This window comes from Staurois parvus, unplaced genomic scaffold (assembly GCF_062004578.1).
Source record: "Staurois parvus isolate SC_StPar_1 unplaced genomic scaffold, SC_StPar_1.0 ptg000678l, whole genome shotgun sequence".
Lineage (NCBI taxonomy): Eukaryota > Metazoa > Chordata > Amphibia > Anura > Ranidae > Staurois > Staurois parvus.
In genome coordinates this window covers 357,673-382,738 of record NW_028318474.1, presented here as the reverse complement: position 1 = coordinate 382,738, position 25,066 = coordinate 357,673, and the positions used below count along the sequence as shown (strand labels likewise).

Below are 25,066 nucleotides of genomic sequence, written 5' to 3'. Positions count from 1 at the left end.
TTTGGTGATGGCCAGCCCCATAAAGACATTGCTTGATGAGTTTGGTGTGGGCCAGCCCCATAAAGACATTGCTTGATGAGTTTGGTGTGGGCCAGCCCCATAAAGACATTGCTTGATGAGTTTGGTGTGGGCCATCCCCATAAAGACATTGCTTGATGAGTTTGGTGATGGCCAGCTTCATAAAGACATGGTTTGAGGAGTCTTGTGTGAAGCATCTCTAGTAGTCTGCACAAAGTCCTGAGCTCCACCCTACTGAACACTATTGATATGAACTGGAATACTGATTGTAAGCCAGGTCTACTTGTCCAAAGCTGTCTTTAGATTGTCTGGATCTCGGCTATTTCAGCAGGGACTGGCCAAGATTCAATCCATGTATTGGCAGGCTGACTGTAACAAAGTTGATCCACTGATCAACTTGGGTACAACCAGCATGTCGGATTTTTACGATGCAATTATTGCCAACGGCTATAATCACTAATAATCATTGTGTTCTCTCGCCAGGGATGGCTCCCCGTGCCAGAAGAACACAATAGCTCCACAGGAGGGATTCCCCATCAACACTGACTGTGTTGATGGGGACCTTGAGTGATTTTCTTTTCTACAACCTGTGGTTACAGGAAAGAAAATTAAATTGCATCATCTATGGCCTGCCTAACACAGAGTTCCTTTTAGCTGAATGTGCACAATTCCCACAGACATGCTCCAAAAACTTGTGGAAAGTCTTCCCAGAATTGTGGTGACTGTTACAGAAGCAAAAAGATGGGAACAAGGGATGAAGCTCCATATTCATGCTGAACAAGCTCATACATGTGAAATGGTCAGATATCCCCAGTAAAAATAATAATAATAATGTCCAAAAGTTTTTGGCTATATAATGTATAAGTGTGGGGAAAGATGGTAAACAGAGGTTCTTATACTAGTATTTGTAATGAAAAACACATATTTTTAGGGTCTTTGGCCCCTTTCACACAAGTGCTCTGATCTATTTTTTCAGGCGAACTTGATCAGACCCTCCATTCTCCTCTATGGAAAGTCAAATGTAAAACAGACTTGACCCGACTACCTCCGATCTGATAAAAAAAAAAAAAACCTGGTTGGGGATCGGTTTCCTTCCATCTGGCCAGATCAGAGGGCAGTCGAGTGTAAATGGACAGCCAGTCCACTTGCATCCGACTGCCCATAGAGCAGAGTGGGCTGTGTCTGTTCTGTATATGCAGAGTGGACAATGACACTGAGCCGTCATCTGGCAGTTCTGCAGGGGATCAGTGGAAGGATTCCCTTCTGGTCAAAACCAGATCCAGCCTGTGTGAAAGGCGCCTTGCCGTCTTCTGTTCTGAATATATTGTAAAGACCTAAGGACTGCTAAAATGTTTGAATCTTGCTTTTACCATGCACTGCAAAAGGAACATAAATCACTTAAATGCAATCCTGCATTCAGTCACCAGGAGTGAAAGGAAAGCCCTGTGTAAGCTATATGTCCCTGGTGTTGTAACTTAGACAGGGCTGGGTATCCCTTGTGACAGCGGATTTGCCCAGAGCTGTTACATGGTCCTTCATACATGGAAGTACCAGGTGTTTCCTTTGGCTCTTGGCACTGAACGAAATATTGGGAGAAAGAAGAAAATGCAAGTACATGCTGGAGTTGATGAAGAGGTGGAGTAGTTAAAGAATGGAAGAGAATCACAGAGAAAGTTGGCAATGTACAGTGCACACCTTGTCATATACTATAGCAAACGTTACATGTGTGTTTTCCTGTGTGTTAGGGGAGTACATTCTTAAAGCTGCTACTTAGAACACTTTACTTGAACAAGCACAAAAATAATTGAGATAGTGCAAATGCAAACTGTTTTTATGTATGTTTTCAGCAAAACTATAGAATATTATATGAAAAGAAAAGCAGGATGCCTCACCATATTCAGTTGATGGAGAGTAGAGATCTGTAGAAGGAGAAGAAGAAGGTCCACATACATTGTCTTGTTCTTTCGTACCAGGTTTGGTGATCACCAGGCCAAGCTCAGAGCAGTTGGTATGGGTCTTGCATCTCATCGTACTGGAAGGCACATCAGAAAAGGTACCATGGGAGCACATCCTACATTTGACATTTTCAGCTTCACTTCCTTTCTTCTTCACACCCCATCCTACCGGGCACACAGTGTGGTTGACACAAGAGCCATTCATGAGGTATGTTCCAGGTTGGCATGAGCACTCGCCATCAGACAAGGCAGAACACACTGTTTTTATGACCATAGGTTGCTCACACGGTGGACTGCACGGATGACACCGTTCATTTCCATTTTCATGTTTGGTGAAAGTGCCATTGGGGCACGGGCTACACTCCCGGAGGTCAGACTCAGTACAGTGCTTAGACATATAGGTGCCTGCTGGGCATTTGTCACAGGGTAAGATTTTCGTAGGCCCAAGATTAGTGCTGTTATATTTCCCAGACAGCTGAAATATGGTCTTCTTGTTAGACAACTGCACTGACTCAGCTCTCACCAATTCAAGATGACACAGCAGAATCTGAAAGAAGAGATACATTATCTTTAAACTTTCACCATACTGAGCAGTCACATTAACGAAATTGGATTGCTTGCTATGGATTGCATGGAAGAAACTTGTTAAATTTGAAAGGTCTCACATACACACAGGGGGGCTGCACGTTCAGAGCAATTCAATAAAAGACTCCCAGTGCTTAAAGTCAAACTCCAGGAAAACAGATAAATGTAAATGTTGTACACTTTGGAATTATATACATGGAACATATTAACCTGCCAAAGGATTTGCAGAGGTTTATGCAGACGGACATTGGTTTCTTGTGCCTGGCGTGTTTGAATCGCACATGAAAAGGTGGTGGAGTAGGGTTATGGGGGGGCACCCAATGGGTGTGTCCTGAGAGGTATGCCAGTGACAATCACCTAAAAGCTAACTTCCTATAACCCAGGGTCAATGGACATTCAACTTGTATCCTGCACCTATTTGCTTTAAAATGTTGCCATGGGGCTGAACGTTCTGAGGCTGCATTTGACCTGCTTTGTGTCTTTAGATGCAGGAGGTCCTACCGAGGTCCCAGTGCACTGCAGGCAGAGCAGGCCAAATGCAGTCATTTGATAGATTCTGCATTAAGATTTGATCTAAAGCAAAAGCCAACGTTTGCATTTGACACCACCAATGTACACAAATCTTATTTTTGTTTAGCTGTCTTATGTTCTAGACATTCTTGCCAGACAGCATAGCCAGGACCTTGACCTGCACTTCAGCAGCTCAGCCTGGTCAAGAAACCACCAGCCTCCTGATTAGTCAGTGTCCATATTGATTGTAGTGGTGCACCGAAATGAAAATTCTGCTGCCGAAACCAAAAATTCAAAATGCACTTGTCCGAAAAGCGCAGTTTTTAAAAATGAATATATATTTTTTGGAAAAAAATACACCAATTTAAAAAAAACAAAAACAAAAAAAAACAACAATATACACCCCAATTTTTTTGTAAAATATTAAAGAGGATGTTACGGCGAGTAAATAGATACCCAACATGTCACACTTTAAAATTGCACACGCTTGTGGAATGGCGTAAAACTGCGGTACTTAAAAATCTCCATGGGTGATGCTTTCAAAATTTCTACAGGTTAGCAGTGTAAAGTTACAGAGGAGGTCTAGTGCGAGAATTATTGCTCTTGCTCTGACATTCATGGTGATACCTCACGTGTGTGGTTTGAACACCATTTACATATGTGGGCATGGCCTACATATGCGTTCACCACTATGTGCAAGCATGGGGGCACTTTAAACTTTTTTTTTTTCAATTTATTTAATGTTTTGTTTTTTTTTTGCACTGTTCCTTTAAAAATTTTTTATCACTTTTATTCTTATCACAAGAAATGCATGCATCCCTTGTGATAGCAATAATTAGTGACAGGTCATCTTTATGGAGAGATATGGGGTCAATAGGACATCACATCTCTCCTCTGCAATGTACAGCATTGGATAAAAAAAACCCATTGATCTAGTGCTTTAAAAGAAAAAAATGTTTTTAAAAATGGCCGGAACGGGAAGTGACATCGCTCCGTTCCTCCAAGGGCATAGAGAGGAGTGGCGGCCATCTTTCCTTTAGTCACCTCTATGCCCAGCGCCGGGATTGATGGTTTCTCAGGTAAGGCTGAGAACTACCGAATGGCGGCACCTGTATCGGTGCTTCTTTTCATTTCGGCCGATGGCCAAAAGGGGTGTTTTTGGCCGAAGTGCTTCAGCCACTGAAATTTCGGTGCATCCCTAAAAATAAACCATTTACATCTACTACTTAATGGCCCTGTAATCTATTTTTCATGAACGGTGGTGGCAGCGGCGGTCAGGCGGTGGCAAGAGGCAGGGTTTTTTTTTCAGAACTTGTACCGGTACTTTTTTCATTTCGGTTAATGGCCGAAAGAGGTGTTTTTGGCAGAAACTAAATTTCAGTGCATCCCTAATTGCAGTCTTTTTCCCGGTCTGAATTCTACTGTGGAAGAGATTATGGGAAGCTTATATCAAAACAAAGTCTGGTACAACATTTGCATATAAAAAACTATAGTTAATGATTTTTTCTAAAAGAATACATAACTGCATGATCAACTTATTTAGTATCTAGGAGTTCAACAGTAGGTACTTGCTAATACTTGGAACATGGCTTTCAGGTGGAAGTAGCAATTTGTGAACATACAGTGAAAATATACAAATTTGATTGCCTAGCTTAAAAGTATAACTAAAGGCAAAAACATTTTATTAGTTTTAGATAGAGTGGAGATGGATTGGAACAGCTGTCAGGCTGTTATTGCTGTCTGTACCCCCATTAGGGGGATTCACCCTCTCTATTTGTCCTATTTACCATTATCATTGAAAATGAAGCAAAAGAAACCACACAGTGTGTGGTCCCCAGAAAAATAATAGAGCGGAAATTTTCCAATGGGGACACTAGTTCTGGTAACCTGTGGGTCCCCAAGGATTCCCTTAATTTGCAGGGATTTCTACTCACTTCCTGTTTTGGCTATGAGACAGGAAGTGAAAGGTACTGTAAATCTCCCCAATGGGACATAGATGGTAGAAAAAAAAACCAAAAAAACCCCCAAAAAAACAAAAAAACTTACTGTATCCAAAATGAAAAAAAGCAAACATGAGATCACTGCCACCCAACCAGCTTTAGCACCAACAGACACTTAAAAGGAGAAGTACAGTCAAAGCTTTTTTGGCTGTACTTCTGTGGATCACAGGGATGCAGTCTGTTCTGCACTCCTGTGACCCGTTTTCAGCTGACAGCAGACTAAAATCTGCTGTCGGAAGACATCACTCAGCAGATCCAGATGGGAAAAGATCCTGACTTTAAAGTCGGGATAGACCCCAGAGTCTGGAGCAGCACCTGGCTCAGCCTCTCAGGGATCTGATGTTAGATGAGAAAACCTGGCTCACAATCGGCATTACAATTCCCATTCCAATTTATCCCAAGTAGGGTTCAGGTCAGGGTCTGTGTAGGGCACTCAAGTTCCTTCACACCAAACCATGTCTTGATGGAGCCGACTTTGTGCATAGTCAAGCTAGAAAAAAACAAAACAAAAACAAGAGTCCTCCAAATGGCACAAGGTTGGAAGCACACAATTGTCTAAAAGCTCCCACAAATGGCTTGAATTCAGCCGAAACGCAAGCTGTGAGTGTCCATGCAAGCCTCCTCCCCAGCTCGACAAAAGCGGCTGAGCCAGGGGGAAAATTATTGGTAAAAAACTGGTAGGCTATTTGGCAGTACCACAAACAACCGTGGTTACCGGAACACAATATCCAGCAGTGGAAATTCCTCTATCTGCACCGTTAGCAACAATAGGGCAAGCAAACAATTTTCTTTTGTTGAGCACATTGGCAGAATGAAAGAAAATGGAGTCATCAAAAGCCACCCTAACAGATCTTTGAATGTTGTAGTATAAACAGTAGCTTTCAATTTCAACACCTTAACTTAAAGGGGTATCCATATACATTTGACCATATTGTAGGTGTGATGGTCAGGTGTCCACAAACTCTTGGAGGTTTGCTGAAAGTTCTAACAATCTCGCCTGTATTCCCGCACTGCTAGGTCTCCTTACAATTAACATACCTCTTGACAGCTGACAAGGGCCACACAGAAGGCTACATAGGACTGCATGTGGTCTCTGGCTTGAGTATCACTGCTATAGACAATGTTCTTTAGCTTTTTAAACAAAGGTCACCATTCTTTGTTACAAAGCAGTCTGACGTGCTGTACATAAACTCACAGGTCATCTATTTTCTTTGGTCAGGCCTTTCGGTATTTGCAGAAACCAGAGATGATATCATGGTGTGACTCACCGCGAGGAGCACGGATGAGTAACTAGATGAATTCCTGCTTAATGACTTTACACTATGGAGAAATCCCTTTCTACTTTCACCTGACACGTTCCACAGTCATTATAGATTACCGCCTTTCCTGGAATGTGACCAGCTAATGACATTGTACTCTTACTGGAACTGTACACATTGAGAAGCTGAAAAACCCAACAAACTGCTTGGTGACCAGTAACAACCATTGACTGTAAATGATTTGTCACATAGTACTCTAAAGCAATGTCTATAGGGAGAAAAGTATTATGGATTTGTACTTTAAAGCAGCGTTTCTCAACCCTCATTCAGTTGCGGCACCCTTTAGAAGTAATTCAAAATCTCAAGGTACCCCAGTCTAAAATATAAATAACATTTCATGTATGTCTGTAGCCTGGGACAAAGCACACAGCTGCTTTGATGAAAGTAACTACACCACTTAAGACTAGAGCCCCCCATTACATCAGACGTCACTCAAATGCATCAGAGCACCCCCATCACATCAGAAGTTTCATATCATATCAGAGCCCCCCGCCTTTCAAGTCATAATTAACCCTTCACATCAAAGAGCCCCCCCAAACACATCACAGAGCTTCCCGTACACGGGTCCCTTATGGGATCAGAGTTGCCTCTAAACATCAAATATACACGACTCCCCACATCAAATCAGAGCCCCCCTCCTCACCACAGCGTTCCCACATCACCAGATTATTCCCATCACAGAGCCCTTCAATCACACAGAGCTCCCAACACAAAACCATTAGTTTTTATGGTATGAAAATATATAAAATATTAAAGCGAGCGCTAAAATGTAAAAAGCAGCTGAAAACACTAACAGGTAAAACCATAAGCCTTCAAATAATTTATAAAAGTAGTGCAGCGCTAAGGACTAATATACCAGATAAAATTTTATAGGTGCGTTTGGACCATAAAAAATACTCAAAGACATAGAATATCCTATCATGTACCCAAACCGTACTCTCTGCTCCTTGCAAGACCTCCTACTCTCTAGCTCCCTTGTCTCCTCCTCCCATGCTCTTCTCCAGGATTTCTCGCGGGCTTCACCCATCCTCTGGAACTCCCTACCCCAAGCTATCAGGCTATTGCCATCTCTGCTCACTTTTAGGCGCACTCTGAAAACTCATCTCTTCAGGGAAGCCTACCCCGACCCCGGCTAACTACTGGAATCCCCTATTCCCCAACCACTCCATCCCTCACACCTCATTACCTCTTGTACCACTATCCCCTCCCTCCTAGATTGTAAGCCTCCATAATGTAAAGCGCTGAGCAAACTGTCGGTGCTATACATGTCCTGTATAATAATAATATAATAGTTCTTAGTAGAAACGCACATACAATAATGCGTTTAAGTCATAAAATGTCAATAAAATCTCAACAAAATTCTTCAAAGTGATCACCAGGTGACTGTGCTTAATCCCAGTATATAAGAAAATCCTCAGGAGTGCTGATAAATAGATGCGCATATATAAAGCACGTTGTATGGTCTAATGGTGGTCGGTCAGGGATTCCTTCCTCCGGTGGTCCGGGGTGTAGCCTGGGAGTGGGTGGCTTTCCTTTAGGTTATAGGATAGTGGCAAGTCAGGATATATGGATCAACCTCTTCCAGGCACTGGGGTGGTCACCGGGGATTGCTGGGGAATTAAAGTGCTCGGTGCGGAGCAAAGAAAAAGGGATATTCCCATAGTGTAGTATTTTTAAAATGATACTTTAATGGTACTAATTAGTAAAAGAATACATTCCAGAAACATACACTTGTTGCAGTGCGAAAAAGGAAGCAATGTAATGAAAATTGCATGAATTCAAACTGACCAGCCAGTAAATAAGATGGCCACTGATCCAGCGGTGTGACGTCACGGCGTGCAGGGCTCCTCCTTAGTTTTTATGGTGCTGGAGGCTGGCCCACCTGTGCCATGGCAACACATGATGCCAATCCAGGACAAACCGGGTCCCCTGCTTGTGGCACCTCGGGAAAACCCCAACGGCACCCAAGGGTGCTGTGACACCCTTGTGGGGAAACAATGCATTAAACTGCTAAACACTACTAAAGCCAAATCTTGTATTTTAAATTTTGATTAGAGTACCACAACCTTTTTCAACCAGGGTGCCCTTCGAGTTTCTTGAGGGGTGCCTTAGCAAAATGTCTACAAATTGTCAAAAAATTGTGTACAAACCAGCAGGTGGAGCAAGGCTACTTTTTAGTTAGTCCTATTTTTTACTTTGAGATGCCTTCCATGTTCACTGTTTAAAAAGCCAGTTATAGACCTGGGTAGGTGACCAGTTTTTTCTTTGTATGTTAATTTTGGAGTTTCAGTGGGTGCATTGGACACCCTGGCTGCCGTTGTGCTACATGCTGGGTGTCAGGTGCGCTCCCATGATCTTAATGAGGGGTGGCTCCCTCAGGTTCACCTGCCCTTGTTTCTATCCATTTAAATGCATGTGCCTCCATTGTGAGGACTCTGAAGGTTTATAGAGTTAGGACCACAGATACTCAGGGTGCCGTGACGTGGCTCTGTGGCTTACGTATGTATTTGCAAATGTGTGCTAACTAAACCCCTGTTTTTAAACGCATGTTCTTAGACAGCTTATTTTGGTTTTTGATAGTTGGCTAACTGGCTGGCAGATTGAACTGGCTTTCTTATCCCCCTCCTTTGATAAGTTATACTTATCCATGTTCCTTGCTGACAATAGCCATTATTGGACTGGGGTAGGCTGGCAAGTTGAACTGGATAGTCCTATTTTTTACTTTGAGATGCCTTCCATGTTCACTGTTTAAAAAGCCAGTTATAGACCTGGGTAGGTGACCAGTTTTTTCTTTGTCAGTTTTTTCTTTGCTTTTTAGTTACACAAAGTCACTGGTTTTCATTGTGCACTATTAAAACCTTCAAGGTGCAACCATCTTACCAAACAAAGTCAGAGGTTGAAAAGGACAACGTTGGGCGCGGGCATGGCATCCTTGTTTGCCCCTTCCATACCTATCTCCATCAGCACTAGTGTCACATTAGCTGAGTGGGGGGGAGAGAAACTGAGGGAGAAGGAAAACACTGAAATACTAGTCACTACCAGTAAGCAAGGACGTATTTGCTTTGGAGGAATAAATCACCACCATTGTCAAGTGTCCTACATTGTGAAGATGTTGCTGCATTATGTAAAACTATTTGTTTTGTACATTTTAGAATGGGGTGCCTCGAGATTGTGAAGAATTTTAAAAGGGTGGCATGACTTAAAGGTCGAGAAACACTGATGTAGCAGATGGTTAAACTCCTGTCAAGTTTTCCTAGTCATATGTGCCCCAGATTTCCCTTCACTTCCTGTTTGTTAGACTCAACAAAAAGTGAGAAGATAGCTTTCCAAAAGTAAGAAAAATCCTCAGACTGTGGTCTCTACTGGAACATCTCCTCCCTGTTCCCGTTGTGGTGACAAAATTTTGGATTTTCCCTCATTTATGGAAGTGGTGACACTGGTGATCAGAGCAACTTGAGAGTGTGAACATCCTCAACAGGGACACACAGAATAAAAATGTGACAGTGGTTCTTAACACCTCACCACTCTATCAAAATAAAAACTAAAAAAATATATTACACGTGGAACAGGTTTGTCATTTTCAATTCGCATACAATCTCCATTAAAAAAAAACAAAAAACGGCACCCGCCTTTTCTAGCTGTGCGCGCTCCCTAGGAGCGCGCACCACCGCGATCCGGTGTCCGCTGTGTCCTCCGGACACAGTGAAACACCGATCGTCGGACGGGACCTCTGTACGAGGTCCCGGTCATGTGATCACTGATTGGCGAATCAGTGATCACATGCAAAGTAGTAAGCAAGATGTCACTTGTGACATCATTGCTTACTACATTTGAAATCTGTGAATGATCACAGAGGTCACATGGTACAAGGCTATTCACAACAGCCTTGTACCATGTGACAAGCTGTGACCAATCACAGCTCACTCAGTATTTCTCAATGACTGCAAGAATGCAGACAGAGAGAAAGAGAAATGATTGCTTTTACATCCTATATGGGTGTAAAAGCAATCAGTGTAAAAAAAAAAAAAAAAATCTTCATCACCCCCCACAAGTAGTACAGTGACACCATGGTGACACTGTACTGCTAGGGTGACAGTATGTAAAAATAAAAAATAAAAATAAAAAATAATATAAAAAAAAATAAAATAAAAATGTAAAAAAAAATGTTTAAAAATTATAATGTTTGGTTATAAACTAATTTTTTTTTTTACTAAAAAAATAACGGAATAAATTTTGGCCAAGATTTAGGATGAAATATTATTTATTTGCAAAATTTTATAAAAAAAAACACTTTTTTTCAAAATTTTTGGACTTTTTCATTTACATAGTAAAAAAAATAAAAATCCCAGCGGTGAATAAATACCACCAAAATAAAGCTTTATCTGTCTCAAAAAAATGGTAAAAAATTCATATGGGTACAGTATTGCATGACTGCGCAATTGTCATTCAAAGTGTGATAGCGCTGAAAGCTGAAAATTGCCCTGGACAGGAAGGGGGTAAAAGTGTCCGGACAGGAAGTGGTTAAGGTAAGCAACTGGTTAGTCACTTACCTGGAACAAAGATGCAGCCAATATGGTCTAAGAAAATTCAACCCTCACCCCTCATGCTTGTTCTAGGCCAGCAACTCACTACATAGTGAAGCCAAAATCAGAATGACATGCTAGAATTGCCATTAAAAATTAGATTTTTGCACCTTTAAGAACCCAAATAACAATGGCAGCTCCATTTTTTCTGTACTCAAGAGTTCTTCTATTCTCTATATAAAGTGGAAACTATTTCATGACCCTCTCACTACAACAGCTGATTAAAGGGGGTCTCCTCATGCAGAACCCCTGATCAGCTGTCTTGGAAGCTCTGCTATGTAGCTCCATGGCTATTATCACAAAGAGCTTTCTATTGCAGTGCAGCCTGGTCTTGGAAATCCATTGCTAATCAAGTTTCTAAGGCTGTTCTGGCATGTCTAGCACTTTCCACATTCACAGACAATGGATTTCCTAAGCTGAGCTTCATCGTGCCAAGAAACCAATACAGCTGTCTAAGCCACAGTTGTCTTGAAGAAGCTTGGCAGTACAGTTAAAACAGCTGACTGGCAGGAGTGTTGAGCAAGAAGCCCTCCTAACCAGCAGCAAAGTGGCATATGACAAGTCCTCGGTGTCTGATACAGCGACACATTCACCTATAAGCAATAAGCATTTTATTTTTTTAACCTGATATTTAGGCAAAAATGGAGTTCTGACAAAGGGAATCTCAGAAGCACACCAGTAACACCATATTACTAAAATATAGCCACCCCTCCAAATTACTGACGTTGGGGGGTTTCCAGTGTAGGGTAATGTTAATGCTACAGAAAACAAAAACATTTTACAAAATCGTGTACTTCTCACTTTGCGGTAAGTTTAAGGAAGACTCTTTTCCATTCAAGCATGACTGTGCCCTTGTGTACAAAGCCAACTTCATTAAGACATGGTTTGATGTGTCTGGTGTGGAGGAACTCAAGTGGCCTCTACTGAACCCTGTCCTCACCCCAACTGAACACCTTTAGGATGAATAAGGCCAGGTCTTCTCATTTGACCATAAAAATGTTCTTTTGGCAGAACAGGCATGATTTCCCACAGAAACACTCAAAAACCTTGTGGAAGGCTTTCCAAGAAGAAAAGCGGTTATTAAAGCTGCAAAACACAGCAATTTGATATTAATGTAAATAGGTGTGACAGTCAGGTGTCCAGAGACATTTGTCCATATAGTGCATAACTAGTGGTTTATTTATATGCCAACTGTGGTCCTTAAAAATGTTGTTTTTCAGAAAGGTGCCATTATTTTAAAATACTTTGGTGGCATCAGTTACATCAGAAAGAACAGATGGGGCACAGAAACTGCTGGGAATTGAGGTAGTGGGAGGGAAACAAATGAACATAACCACAAATCTTCATGTTCTAGACCACATCCTGGATGGTGATTACTGTGACAAATTTGCTTACATGAAACAGCAACGTGATCAGTTAGAAATTGGAGTTTAAAAAAGGAAATGAGAGCAGACTTATCTGACAAACCAAAATTCGGCAGTGGGTGCGGACTTCAGGCATGAACAGAAGACAAGTGCAAAAAGCGTAAAGTCGCAGATGTCTACTATGAAAACCGTCTCGGTAAACAATAATGTCTCTCAATGGCTTTACACAGGACTTAGACAAAAAGGCTTATCCACCAGGCAAAAAAAAAAAAAAAAAAACAACACCTTTCTATATCCCAATACTACTACCTTTCTTGGGAACTATATCTTTATAAGTTATTCGTTGAAAATTTACTATATTTGAATGACTGCTCTATTATGTATCATTCATGTTTCTATAACCTGTTGATTTATTCAATAAAATGTATTTGGTACCAGAAAATGTACTATATTTGTTCCTTAACCTTTAATGCCCAGCCAACACACACATGTCTACACTGGCCTGAGGATGTGTGCCGAGAGTGCGCTGACTGAGCAGTTAATGGCAGTTCCCAGTCACAACTTCCAAGTGGCAGTCAGTGGGATGGGCTCCTGATCACGAGACCCCTATGACTGGCTCTCACAGGAAACACCTGATAGAGAACATGCGTGGCTTTCCGTGCAAGAAGGCTAGGTTCACATCTGTGAGGGGTGTTAAGAATGAATGTAGGCACATGCATTCCAACACCCGCATGCGGTGGCACAGAAAATGCGTGGCGATACCTTAAACGCTCAATGGCACACCATGCACTGAAAAGCACATTGCGGTTTCCCACACATGGAAATGCATAGTGCAAAAAAACACCATGAGATTTATGTGCAGCTGCATTTTAAAGAAGGTGCATGGACCTTTTCCCTGCAAGAAATGCAGACAGCAGCCAATTCATATGCAATCAACATGAAAGCTACATCAAACAATGCCTTGGAGCAGAACTAAACTGCATCTGAGCACCAAAAACTAAAAACAATATTTCATTCTTTTTTAAAATTCAAAGCAAACATTTGAATTTGGTTAAGAAAACAGTTAGAAAAACACCACCCTAGCATTTATAGCTGCAGCCATCTTGAGAAAGGGGATTCATGTAGCATTTACATCTTTGAATCCACCTGCCTTTAGTTCAGGCATGCAGGGAGGAGGGTGTGCTTAGCAGAGAAAGCCCCTCTTTCAGATCAAAGAAAAAAATGCCCATGAAGATGAATGTAGCACATCATTTTTGCCTAGGAACAAACTGAAGAAATGTAAAAAACAAAACAAAAAAAAACACACAAGCAAATATAATATACCTTCCTATCTATTTACTGGGGCTAGTGACAATGGTAAAAATAGTTAATGTTGACTGAGCGAGAGTAAAGTTCCACTTTTAATTAGGTCTACAGCCAGAAGCTTTTATTTTCATTTTTGAATAGAGCAGCAAATGTTAAACCCAGTGAGTTTTGCAGTCTGTCACATTGGGAAGATTTCCCTTCACTTTCTTTCCAGTAGAAAAACAGAAAGTAAGGAAATCTATCTAAAGTGAGGGAACTCCTCGCTATTTCTGTTCTGCTGACACTTGAAATGTTTGGATTTTACTTTCTGTCCTGGTGTTCATGGCCACCAAGACAAATAGAGGGTCAACCTCCACAGAAGGGTCACATATAGTTATAAAAGCCTGACAGAGGTTGCAATCCCTCTCACATCCTATTCACAATTCTAAAAAATGACTTTAGATACACTTTTAATTGAGAATATTACAATAACTCAGGATGTGGTTATTATCCTTTAACTATTCATGAGGATTAAAAAGGAGAAATATGGCCAAAGCCATTTTGGCCCTACCTTCTCCTATGATCACAGCAGTGCACTTAGTTTTATACTCTTTGGCCCGTTGTGACACGCCACTCAGCCGCCCAGGCTCTGATAAGATCCTGGCTTTAAAGTCTGGATCTACCCAGATGCCTGAACTGGCAGCTGGTTCAGCCTCTCAGCAAACAGCTAGGAGCCTTTGCCAGCTGCTCCTGCTCCCTCCACAGCCCGATGCTCCAGTGAGCGTGCTGGAGGGGCATAGCAGAGAGCCGCAGTCTGACAGTCACTGGCTCTCCACAGACAGAATTCTGAGACCTGAGCGATCAACTGTGTTTGATTGCTCAGTTCTTGATCTCAGAGGTGGGCGGGGAACAGATGCAGCTTTGCTGCATCCACCTAGGTGATGCAGCAATGGGTGATGTAAAATGTATTGACATACATGCATTATTTTTTTCCAAAACAACAATTTAATTAGTTTCTATTTTTTGTTTTTTAACATCCAGTTTGTACATATGAGCTGCATGTAACAGAGCATTGGTCTCCAAACTGTGGTCCTTTGCAGCCTTTATCTGTTTCTTGAAGCACTAATCCTCCCACTGATACCAATGATAGGGCTCTATTCCTTCCACCGACACCAATGATAGGGCACTATTCCTCCCACCGATACCAATGATGGGGCACTATTCCTCCCACTGATACCAATAATGGGGCACTATTCCTCCCACTGATACCAATGATGAGCCACTATTCCTTCCACCGACACCAATGATGGGGCACTATTCCTCCCACTGATACCAATGATGGGGCACTATTCCTCCCACTGACACCAATGATGGGGCACTATTCCTCCCACTGACACCAATGATGGGGCACTATTCCTCCCACTGACACCAATGATGGGGCACTATTCCTCCCACTGACACCAATGATGGGACACTATTCCTCCCACTGATACCAATGATGGGGCACTATTCCTCTCACTGATACTAATGATAGAGCACTATTCCTCCCACTGGTAGCAGTAAAGGAGCACTATTCTTCTACTGACCACAGGCACTATGTAATTTTCTTACCCTCACTGACAACCATGTCAAAGTTATTATTTATTCCTACTGAAGCTGGGACATTTTCTACTCCATTGCCATAGTCCAGCCCCATAAAGCCTGAAGGACAGTAATCTGACTCTTTGTTTTGAAAGTTTGAGACCTCTGCCATAGAGCAATTGTCATTAAACAGATTTTCAATTGCGGAATTTAGATGAGTGGAAACCTAATTCTGATGGGCTTCTTTGAGTTATATTGTACATCTTGCTCTGCCCAGTTATATAGTGTTTGGGGTCTTCAGGGTGGAGGTGCTGGTGGTTTCTGAGAGGGTAAACCATTACCGCAACATCACGAGAACATCTGAAGGGGAAATCTTTGCAACAAGTTTCCTAAATATAATTTAGATGAAAGGTCATCAGTTTTTAGAACTCAGACATATTTTCAGTCTGACCACAGACATCTGCCTGTATCTTTCGAAAATATGACTAATAATACAGCAGCTGAAGAAACAGCACAGACTCACTGGAGGGATTTAGCAATATGATAAAGTGATACTAAAAGGCAATTTAAAATAAATAAATAAATAAAAAGATGTTGTTATACTTACCTGCTCTGCGCCATGATATTGCACATAGTGGTTCCTCACCTCGGTTTTGGAAGTCCCCCGCCAGCACTGTCTGCTCCTTCATACGGGTGCCTCCTCAGCAAGCCATGTGCCAAGGGGGCACCTGTGTAGGCAGGCTCCCAAGCCAGGTTGAGTGCATCCACACACAGCATGGCTCAGCCAATGGCTCACCTATGGCTCCAGCCTTTGTCTCTTAGGAGACCCAGGAAGTTAGTGGAGCGATGCTGCAGATGGCAAACCCAGTGTTAACAAGAAAAGGCTACATTGGACTAGAATTTCAAACATCACAATAGGACATGCTGCATCCTTATGTAGACTCTGAACCACCATAGTACGGCTCAGTTAAAGTCAATAGGATTTTGCTGACCTGCATTCAGTGCTTCTTCCAAATGCAAATCAAAATGCAGGAAAATGACCTTCAACATGAGCCCTTAATGTCTTTGAGGTCACATTGGGGCATACAACACCAAGGGCGAGGGAGGAGGCTTAACTATTTAGATAATATGATATTGTTCCAACAGCCTCTGCAACAAATAATGAATCCTACCTCTGACAACGTATTTTCACAAGTTTTTTCCAGCATATTGTTGTCAGCTCAGCCACTCTAATGCATTGAATCATCTGAAAAAGAAACCTCCAATGCATCTAACCTCAAAATGATCCATGTTTACTGGAAGATTTTATCCTGACGGGTTTACTTTTTAAACTAATTCAATGATTAGCCAGACAACAGTTTTGATTTTTTACGCCTTCTAGACTCTATTTGTTCCACGTGACTAGCAATTATCAGGCAAAAACAAGAGATTTATTGTTGTCAGCCATCCTTCCGAACAAACACATGACAAGCTAGTTGTTCCAGAAACATCCACTGCACACAGTGGGTCTTATGGGCAAAGACGGGAATGTCAAAACAGTAGATACTGATATAATTGGGCCAAACACAAGGATATAAGCCCATGTATAGTTACTTTTACCTTCCTCCTAGTCCTAGGCCTGCTTTTGCACCTTCCAAAAAAGAATTTTCAGTATACATGCTTTTTATGAATGTATCTTCTAGCCAGCCACACAAAGACCTGAGATCATTCCTTAACTGCTCTGGAAGAAGAGATAGATCGGCATGCACATTAGGACATCAGCACTGTTTGGCATAGTTCAGCATTGTGATGACACTTCTGCCAACTACTGAAAACCGTTCTGGGTGGATTGATTTTGAAAACCCATATCATGGTTTTCAATTGGATTTGGATTCTAAACGATTTACCATGACAAATACTAAAATTCTATGACTACCAAGTCCCCCCAAGGACAAACCCCAGACAAACCGTAATTTTGCTTTTGGTTAGAGTAGGGAAGGGTCATAGCTCCTGCCAGGTTCAATTGCCTACCGTGACCCTGTTGGGGAGGTTTTACCTCAACTCCTGTCCCAGGGACCATCTAGGAGGTGAAGAGATCCCGGAGGCCAATTAGGAGTTGAAGAGATCTCATCAGTGGGATTATCAAAACAGCAGTAAAAACCTTCATTAGGAAAAGATATCTTTGGAGATTTCTGACTAGGCTGTATTAGCGTAAGGTCCAGGTAATGGGCATCTCAGTAGACTATTTAGGGCATTAATACCCACGATGGCTATTAATGCAGCCCAACACAAAATCATAAACTCACTTAAAATGTTGATTTTTTGGGGGGAATTATTGGTAAATAAAAACATTTACACGTTGCGAACACATGGAGCCGAAGAAATATTTGACAATGTCAAATTTTATCTTGCCAATGAAAAATCTCCTACTCTTCACAATCACACTTTATACATGTCAGTTTTCGGCAGCAGCTATATTTGTGAGCAACTATTTTTAAGGATGAAGCACACGTACGGCTAAATTAGAACCCAGAAATCGAACGAGCACCTTGAAAATTCATTGAGAATTGCTACTCCATCCATCGAACCAGTGTTAGTTTATCAAAAACCATCAAGTATTGCGCTAGTTTTATGATGCCTTCTTTTACAATAAAAAATATTACAATAAGTTTTATTACACAGAGGTACATCATTCTTTATTAGTGATAGTTAACTTGTGATCTGCCTGACCTTTTCTGCTCATCAGCTATCCTTATAGTTCGTGTATTTTATGTGTGGTCCAAGACAATTCCTCCTCAGCCAATGTGGCCCAGGAAAGTCAAAAGGTTTGATACCGCTGGTTTAGAGGCCTAGGAACCTCTCATGTGTCAATATATTCTCAGTAATATAGAAACTTGACAGAAGATCTCACCCTTCCCCATTCTTTAAGAAAAATTTATTAGTGATCAGGTCCCTGTTTGGTGAGGTTTGGATCACTGGCTGTCTTCTATAACCATACTGAGAACGAGGGTTATGGAAACGGCAAGAAAAAAAATGGATATAGGTTGTAACACTCTTCCAGTTTGTCCAAACAAGAAAAGTTAAGCTTAACCAGAATTAGGGTAGTTATTTAGTAGATAGAATTCTTAGCTCTGCCGTTGTGAAGGAGTTAACCTCTAGCACTATGTAAACCACACTCATTACCCATGGAAGGTATTTTGACCTGCCTTGCTCATAAATAATGAAATGTTCAGGAGAAGCTCTGGATACAGGAGGAAATGTCAGTATAAATGGAGTTAATACATGTTGTTTAGTAAACAGCGTTCAGAGTTACATTTTATTCTGTTCTCAACCATAAGGACACGGTGGAGGACGTGTCACCTCCCCTCAAGGCAATAGACGGGGGATGAGAAGACAGTGTACAGACAGCTGGATGTGATAGGGAGCTACAAAATGCTGACGATGGGTCAGTCAAGGTCAATGAGAAATCTCCATTATACAAGATAGGAGACCTTATACATGTGCTGCACATTAGCTGAAAGGTTTTTTTTTTGTTTTTTTTTAATTATTTTTATAGGTTTTAGAATTTGTTTGCTTAGATCTTAAAGCCCAACTCCAGCCAAATAAATGATTCCTTGCAGTGGACCTGCACCCACACTGCAGGGGTTAACTGCTCATTTTGTCTAGGGGAGAGGAGACACAGTTTTATTTTTCTGATCCCCCCCTGGCAGGCAGTGCTCCTAAAAGGACCCTAGACCAGTGGAATGTGGGAATGCAGACACCAGTCTAGCTACGGGGAGGAGCGGAGGATGAGTAATTAAATCTTTTTTGTTCCCTTAGACAAAAATTATAATTTATTTGCTTGGAGTTGGGCTCTAAAGTAGAGCTAAAAGGCAAAACTTTTTTTTTTTTTTTTTAATTCATTGCATAGAGTAAAGGGTTACTTCCTGTCAATTTGCCATCTGTGTCCTATTGGGGAGATTTTCCTTCACTTCCCTTAGCCAAAAGAGGAAGTGAACGAAAATACCTTCAAAGTGAGGGAATCACCGTTGCATTTCCCTGTCTTGGGTGACATTTTTTTCCTCTTTTCCTGTTGGGTTTACAGAAAAGTAAATGAAATCCTAACCATTGAGACACAGGAGTTCTAATCCTACTCCATTCTATCCACAATGAATAAGCCGAATACTCCCCTTTCCTGAGGAGCAGCCATGAGGTGCTCGATACACCACAAGATCTCTCCCCTCCCTGCTAATCCCCGGGTGCAGTGCTGGAGACAGGCAGGGAGGGGAGGAGAAGATAAACAGCGCAATGTTAACATTATTACACGTATATGTCGCCATAAAGCCACTTTTGTTTTTATTAGCACCAGACATTCCTAAAATCACCTCCACATTTAAGTACGGTTTTGGTTATTTTTTTTTTTATTTTATCTGGACAAGTAGATTGGGACATCAAAAATAATCCCTGGACAAGTAGTTTTTTCGAAAATGTCCACACCCCTGAAAAATAAAGTTGATTTTGTTAGGCCACTGGTAGGCAGATAACTCTATAAAAGGAGACCGGACACGAGATGTAAAAAAGGATACTGTACATTCTCTCAACCACAAACCAACATGTCTCTTAGGGTCTGTCTGAAGATAAAAGGATTTCAGTCACATTTTTCCTCAGATAGCTGTTAATGGAAGTCCAGTAGTCTCTAAGGACTAGTCTGTGAATCCACAACATGAGGAAATCACATCAACACATCTGGAATCTAATTTGCAGTTATAACCATTTGGCGCACAGAGGACAATTCAAGGTGTCCTCCACATAGGCCATATAAGACAAGGTGCCCTCCACGTAGGCCATATAAGACAAGGTGCCCTCCACGTAGGCCATATAAGACAAGGTGCCCTCCACGTAGGCCATATAAGACAAGGTGCCCTCCACGTAGGCCATATAAGACAAGGTGCCCTCCACGTAGGCCATATAAGACAAGGTGCCCTCCACGTAGGCCATATAAGACAAGGTGCCCTCCACGTAGGCCATATAAGACAAGGTGCCCTCCACGTAGGCCATATAAGACAAGGTGTCCTCCACATAGGCAATAATGTAAAAGGGTCTGAAAATCTGCAGTTTCCTTCAGCTGAACAGGGACTACATGTTCCAGCATCCTTATACTGATCCCTGCTTGATTTTTTTTTTTTAAATATAGGTTTACAAATAATGCATCTCTAGCTTTCAATTAATATTGCTTGACCAATTTAGATTATAGAAATAAGACGAATAGAACTACGGTTCTCCAGCTTTGGGGTTGAATGCAAACTCCAGGGCTGAAGCCAATTATCTTATCCTCTTCGCATTCACTGCAAGTGACATCAGAGCCCCCAATGTAGTATGAAGAAGAAGGAAAAAAAAAAAAAGAAAATAAAAAGGGAGTATGCCAGCTTCGGTCTGAGCCTTCTCGCCGGTACCTGTGACCAATTACCATTTGGGTTTCAGCAGGGAGGTTTAAAAACTACCAGAAAATAGAAAGTCTTCTGTTGACTACTGTGAAATATTGCCTCCATCAAAAACTCAAGAATGACTCCAGAGTTTTTTGTTTTTTTTTTAATTTTTGTAGGACTGAAATCAATTCGTAAATATTAGTTTTTTTAGTAAATTAACACACAGCAACACAATACATTGCAACATGCTACCAAACAATATATTCCCATTCACACATTCCTGAGCAAGCCTGAAATGAGAAGAGGCTGTAGCAAATGGCAGCAGTCCAGCCGGTATCGGTATACAAAATAAGAATATATGTTGCCAGCACACCATGGATAATCAATGATCAATGCTTATTGAGGAGATTGCATCACAAACTGGGTCAGTACACTGAACTGTTTTGGGATGTGATCTTGTGAACAAACATTTGGGTTATTGTTACCAATCCATGGTGATGTGTCCTTATTTTCATCATGCTACAACTCTAAAAGGCATTGAGGAGAGTTAGGTAACTTTCAAAATAAAGGACATTGTATCATACACCAATGCACCTAACCACAAAGCGAATGTGTGATTTTGCCCTCAAGGAAGTCAGATTTTCATGCTGATCCTCTTCCTTTACTATATTCAAGGCGTTTTTACATGGCATGATATCATTTCAGGTGGCATTTGACAGGTGGTAAGAAGGCATTATTGTTGCCTTCTCACGGACCCTAAAAACTGGCACCACCATACTGCAACACAAGCATTGTGTTGGTACTGACTGCCAAGTGCGACGGAGGATCATTTTTGCAGCACCACAATGCTTTGCATAAGTACATGTCTGTCCACTACTGCAGATTATAGAGGGTGGTTGGAGGGCGGTATATATTTTTATGCCCCCTAAAACCAAGGCCCTAGTCAATGACAAGTATTTAGCAAATAAATACAGAAAGTCAGATCTATAAATCTACCTGTTCTGGTAGAACAGCACAATGTGCATGGTAGTCAGGCAAATATTTTCAGAAGAAATGTCAGCTTCCACGCTCATCTAAAAAAAAACTGGCCATTGGGAGTTATCCACAACTATTGTCTTATTGCACATATACAGCCCAAACTCTGAGAGCCACTTCTACACAACTGTTGCATGTTCATGAATACTCATCCAGGCAAGATTTAAAACCTCTGACGTCTACAAAGTAGGGAATGGAAAACCAAGACGACAATACCTACATAGATACCCAAAGACAAGACTATGGTAAACAGATTATGGTAAAATGGCCAAAAAGGAACCCGAGAGCCTTCGACTGAAACATCAGCCCCAAATGGAGATAACTGGAAAATGGCCTTAGCCATACACATGTACGAGGAAAATTACAGACTTGTACAGCGATAGCCTTTTCAAAATTAGATTCAGCAATGGCTATCGAAGCTCATCTTCTGATGTCTAAGTGAAATTTGGTTGAATTGTATAGATTACTATATTTTACATATCACCAATGCTCTTTGCCTTTACTGAACAAGTCATCTAGTGTAGCCTTGCTATGCTCGGCATGAGAGGACGTTTAAGAAGCTTGACTGCTCTCTTCTTGCACCAAGTGGTGTATAAACATGTGCTTCAATGGATGTAATTATGCAACCTTCAATCAGGAAAAAAGGCACTGAAATATCCTGATTCCCCAATCACAGACATAACATTTGTCATAAAAATCCAAGGATATCGTTTAACAGATGACACATACCCATGATGATTCATACAGCACTAGACTATGGGAATCCTGGCTTTTCTCAAGGAAACCAACAGACAGATTGATATGCTACACCAATGAGTGATGACTTCTAGATTTGGAAGCACGGAACACTGCAGTCGATATCCCCTGGAGATCTGGCTTGCAAACCCCGGAGATGCATCACTTCACCTCTATCAATTCACATGCTGTATCTCATTTACAAGTGTTTAGAATTAAAATGTCACATCAATGGAAATGTATGCACTGTCTACAGAGGTACACTGCTAAGTAAAGATACAATCTGCTGTTTTCTTCCCTTCAATATATATCAACCTCAAATTTAAAAAGTATGTGTAGGCAAAATTTTTAAAAACATATTCAGCACAGCTAATACATGTAGATTTCCTCATAATAGGTCTCATAAGAAATTGAGCAATTGAGGAAAAATACCTATTGATTAAGTCAGAAATTCAATCAGGTCCGAGCTGAGGTGGGGAGACAACAGGCCACGCGTGTATGAATGGAGAGAGTACCAAGAAGATAAAAAAGGAGGACAGGAGGATGAGCGGATATAGTCCAACAGAGGAGAACTCTGGGATTTACTGCATGGATGACAACGCTACTTGGGATTTCATTGCAGCAGGGGCATTGTTGTCAGCCCTCTACAGGAAGTTAGAAACTCACACCTAAAAGGTTTCTTTTTACCTTAATGCAGAGAATGCCTGGGTCGTCTATGGCCTGCATAAGGAGAATGAACACAGCACAGGATGTCACAACACAGCTGCTGCAAACAAAGAATTTGGAGATTTTGAGGAGGCTGAGGGCTATAGAATTACCCCCATCATGTTCAGTGGGAGGTATTGCTGCTCAACCTATTTAACTAAATGGCGCTGTGTTGCAACAGCGAGGCAAAATGCCAGACTTGCAGTTGCAATGTGGTTTTCCACTGAAAAAATGTCAGTTTGCCTGTCAAAAATCTGTACTACTCTCTGATAAGCCATCCAGTCTTAGGCTAGCCATACATTATACAATTTTCGTTTAGATTTACCAAAACCATACAACACGAGGTCAAACCTAAACACGTTTCATTTGTATGCAATCAGGCAGGCCCTTGTACTACACAGTTGAAGGTAAATCTAAAGGAAATGTAACAAGAAAATTGTATAACTTATGGCCAGCCTTGCTCCATCTGCACCTTTGGCCGATTACTCATCCTGTTACATGCCTATGCCAACAGGAACTTCTCTCCCGGCAGTTGTCTAGGAATTTTACAAACCTGGTGTTGATGTAATAAAAACTGCTTCTCATTACAGGAACAAGTAAATGAAAAATAATGCTGGGACATGACCTAGAGGGAGATATGCAGTTTAATTACTACAATAAAAAAAATACAAAAAATATATTGCATGCACTGACACATTCAGACCTCATAAACACAGGACATAATCCCCTCTAAAAAAAAATAAATAAAAAAATAAAAATAAAAAAAAACCACCAAAAAGAAAAATAAATAAATAACACGCCTCTTACAGGTGTCTGACTTTTTCCAGACTCTAAAAACGCACCTCTATGTAAGCCTATGTGTCCTAAACAGCAGGTGTTTACTAGGAGTATTAGAAGAGGAACATTTAGATGCTGGAAAAAAAAATTACGTTCAGGAGAGGAGTGTTTGAGCAGAAAAAAATAAAATAAAAACACTTGATGCGCCTAAACGCTAGGCACATTTGGCGCTTGAGCTTTAATTCATGCTTTTGGCCAGAAATAAAAGAATATTGTGGCCAATGGAATGAACACCCAAATGTTTGATGTGTCTAAACGGGTTTGAAAAATATGAGGCCCGTTTTTTTAAGCTGCTAGGAGCGAAGGCATCCAGGGGAGGGAAAAAACATCCTGTGCGTATGAGGCCTTCATATAGCGCAGTTCCCAAGACATACTTCTATGTATGCTCAAATTTTCATATGGGTGGACTTCATGTATTTAGGAAATAAGAATTTAAAAAAAAAAAAAAAAAAAAAAAAAAAAAAAAAACACACAAAAACCACACAAACTTTCCTGGCATTCACTGCCTTTTGTCTTCATCTAGTCTGACCTGAGCTTGTGGTTATCAGGTTAGGATTCCATTATCCATTTGGTTCTCTGACACAGAGGACAGGACAGCATTCAACAAGAACTGACTTTGGTGGATCTAGAAAACAGCCATATAGAGGAAGATTGGAAAGAAGAGGAATTAAAGCAGAACTCCGGGCAAGAACTTCTTTACATGTCCTTGTTGCTGATATCCTACCGTCACTAAATAGGTCATCCATCTTTTGGTTCACTCAGTAGTTGCTCTGAAATAGCCTACTCATTTTCAGATCAAACCGCTAATTCCTGATTGTAAGACTGGTGTCTGCTATGCCTCCTATTCCCTTAGCCACTGGTCTTGGCACATCCCTTCTGTAGTTCTTTCTCCAGGAAGCAGTGATGTCATTCAGTCCCCATTTGGGGTGGTGGGCAGACAGGCTCTCAGACACATTCAACATGTACAGGCCTAGTGTACCTGCCCACATTCACTACAATTCCCTATAATTGATGGGAACTGTAGTTTCCTTTTACTGCAGAGAGGAGAGGATATGACGTAAACCATGCTGTTACACCTCCTTGGCAGAACAGATGCTATTATCTTTTGAATTACAGATATGACTTCCTGACAAATTAGACTTTTCTCCTAAGCGATAAGGATTTTCAAAAT

General features: G+C 41.2%; 1 protein-coding gene across 2 annotated transcripts in view; it reads right to left on the bottom strand.

Moving 5' to 3' along the window:
- TNFRSF21 (TNF receptor superfamily member 21) overlaps positions 1 to 25,066 on the bottom strand; it is a 180,580-nt gene that overhangs the window by 115,465 nt on the left and 40,049 nt on the right. For both annotated transcript variants that reach the window (XM_089652266.1, XM_089652267.1), the window contains exon 2: positions 1,911 to 2,520. In XM_089652266.1, the coding sequence (XP_089508392.1) occupies positions 1,911 to 2,520 (610 nt within the window). The remainder of the gene's footprint in view (positions 1 to 1,910; positions 2,521 to 25,066) is intronic.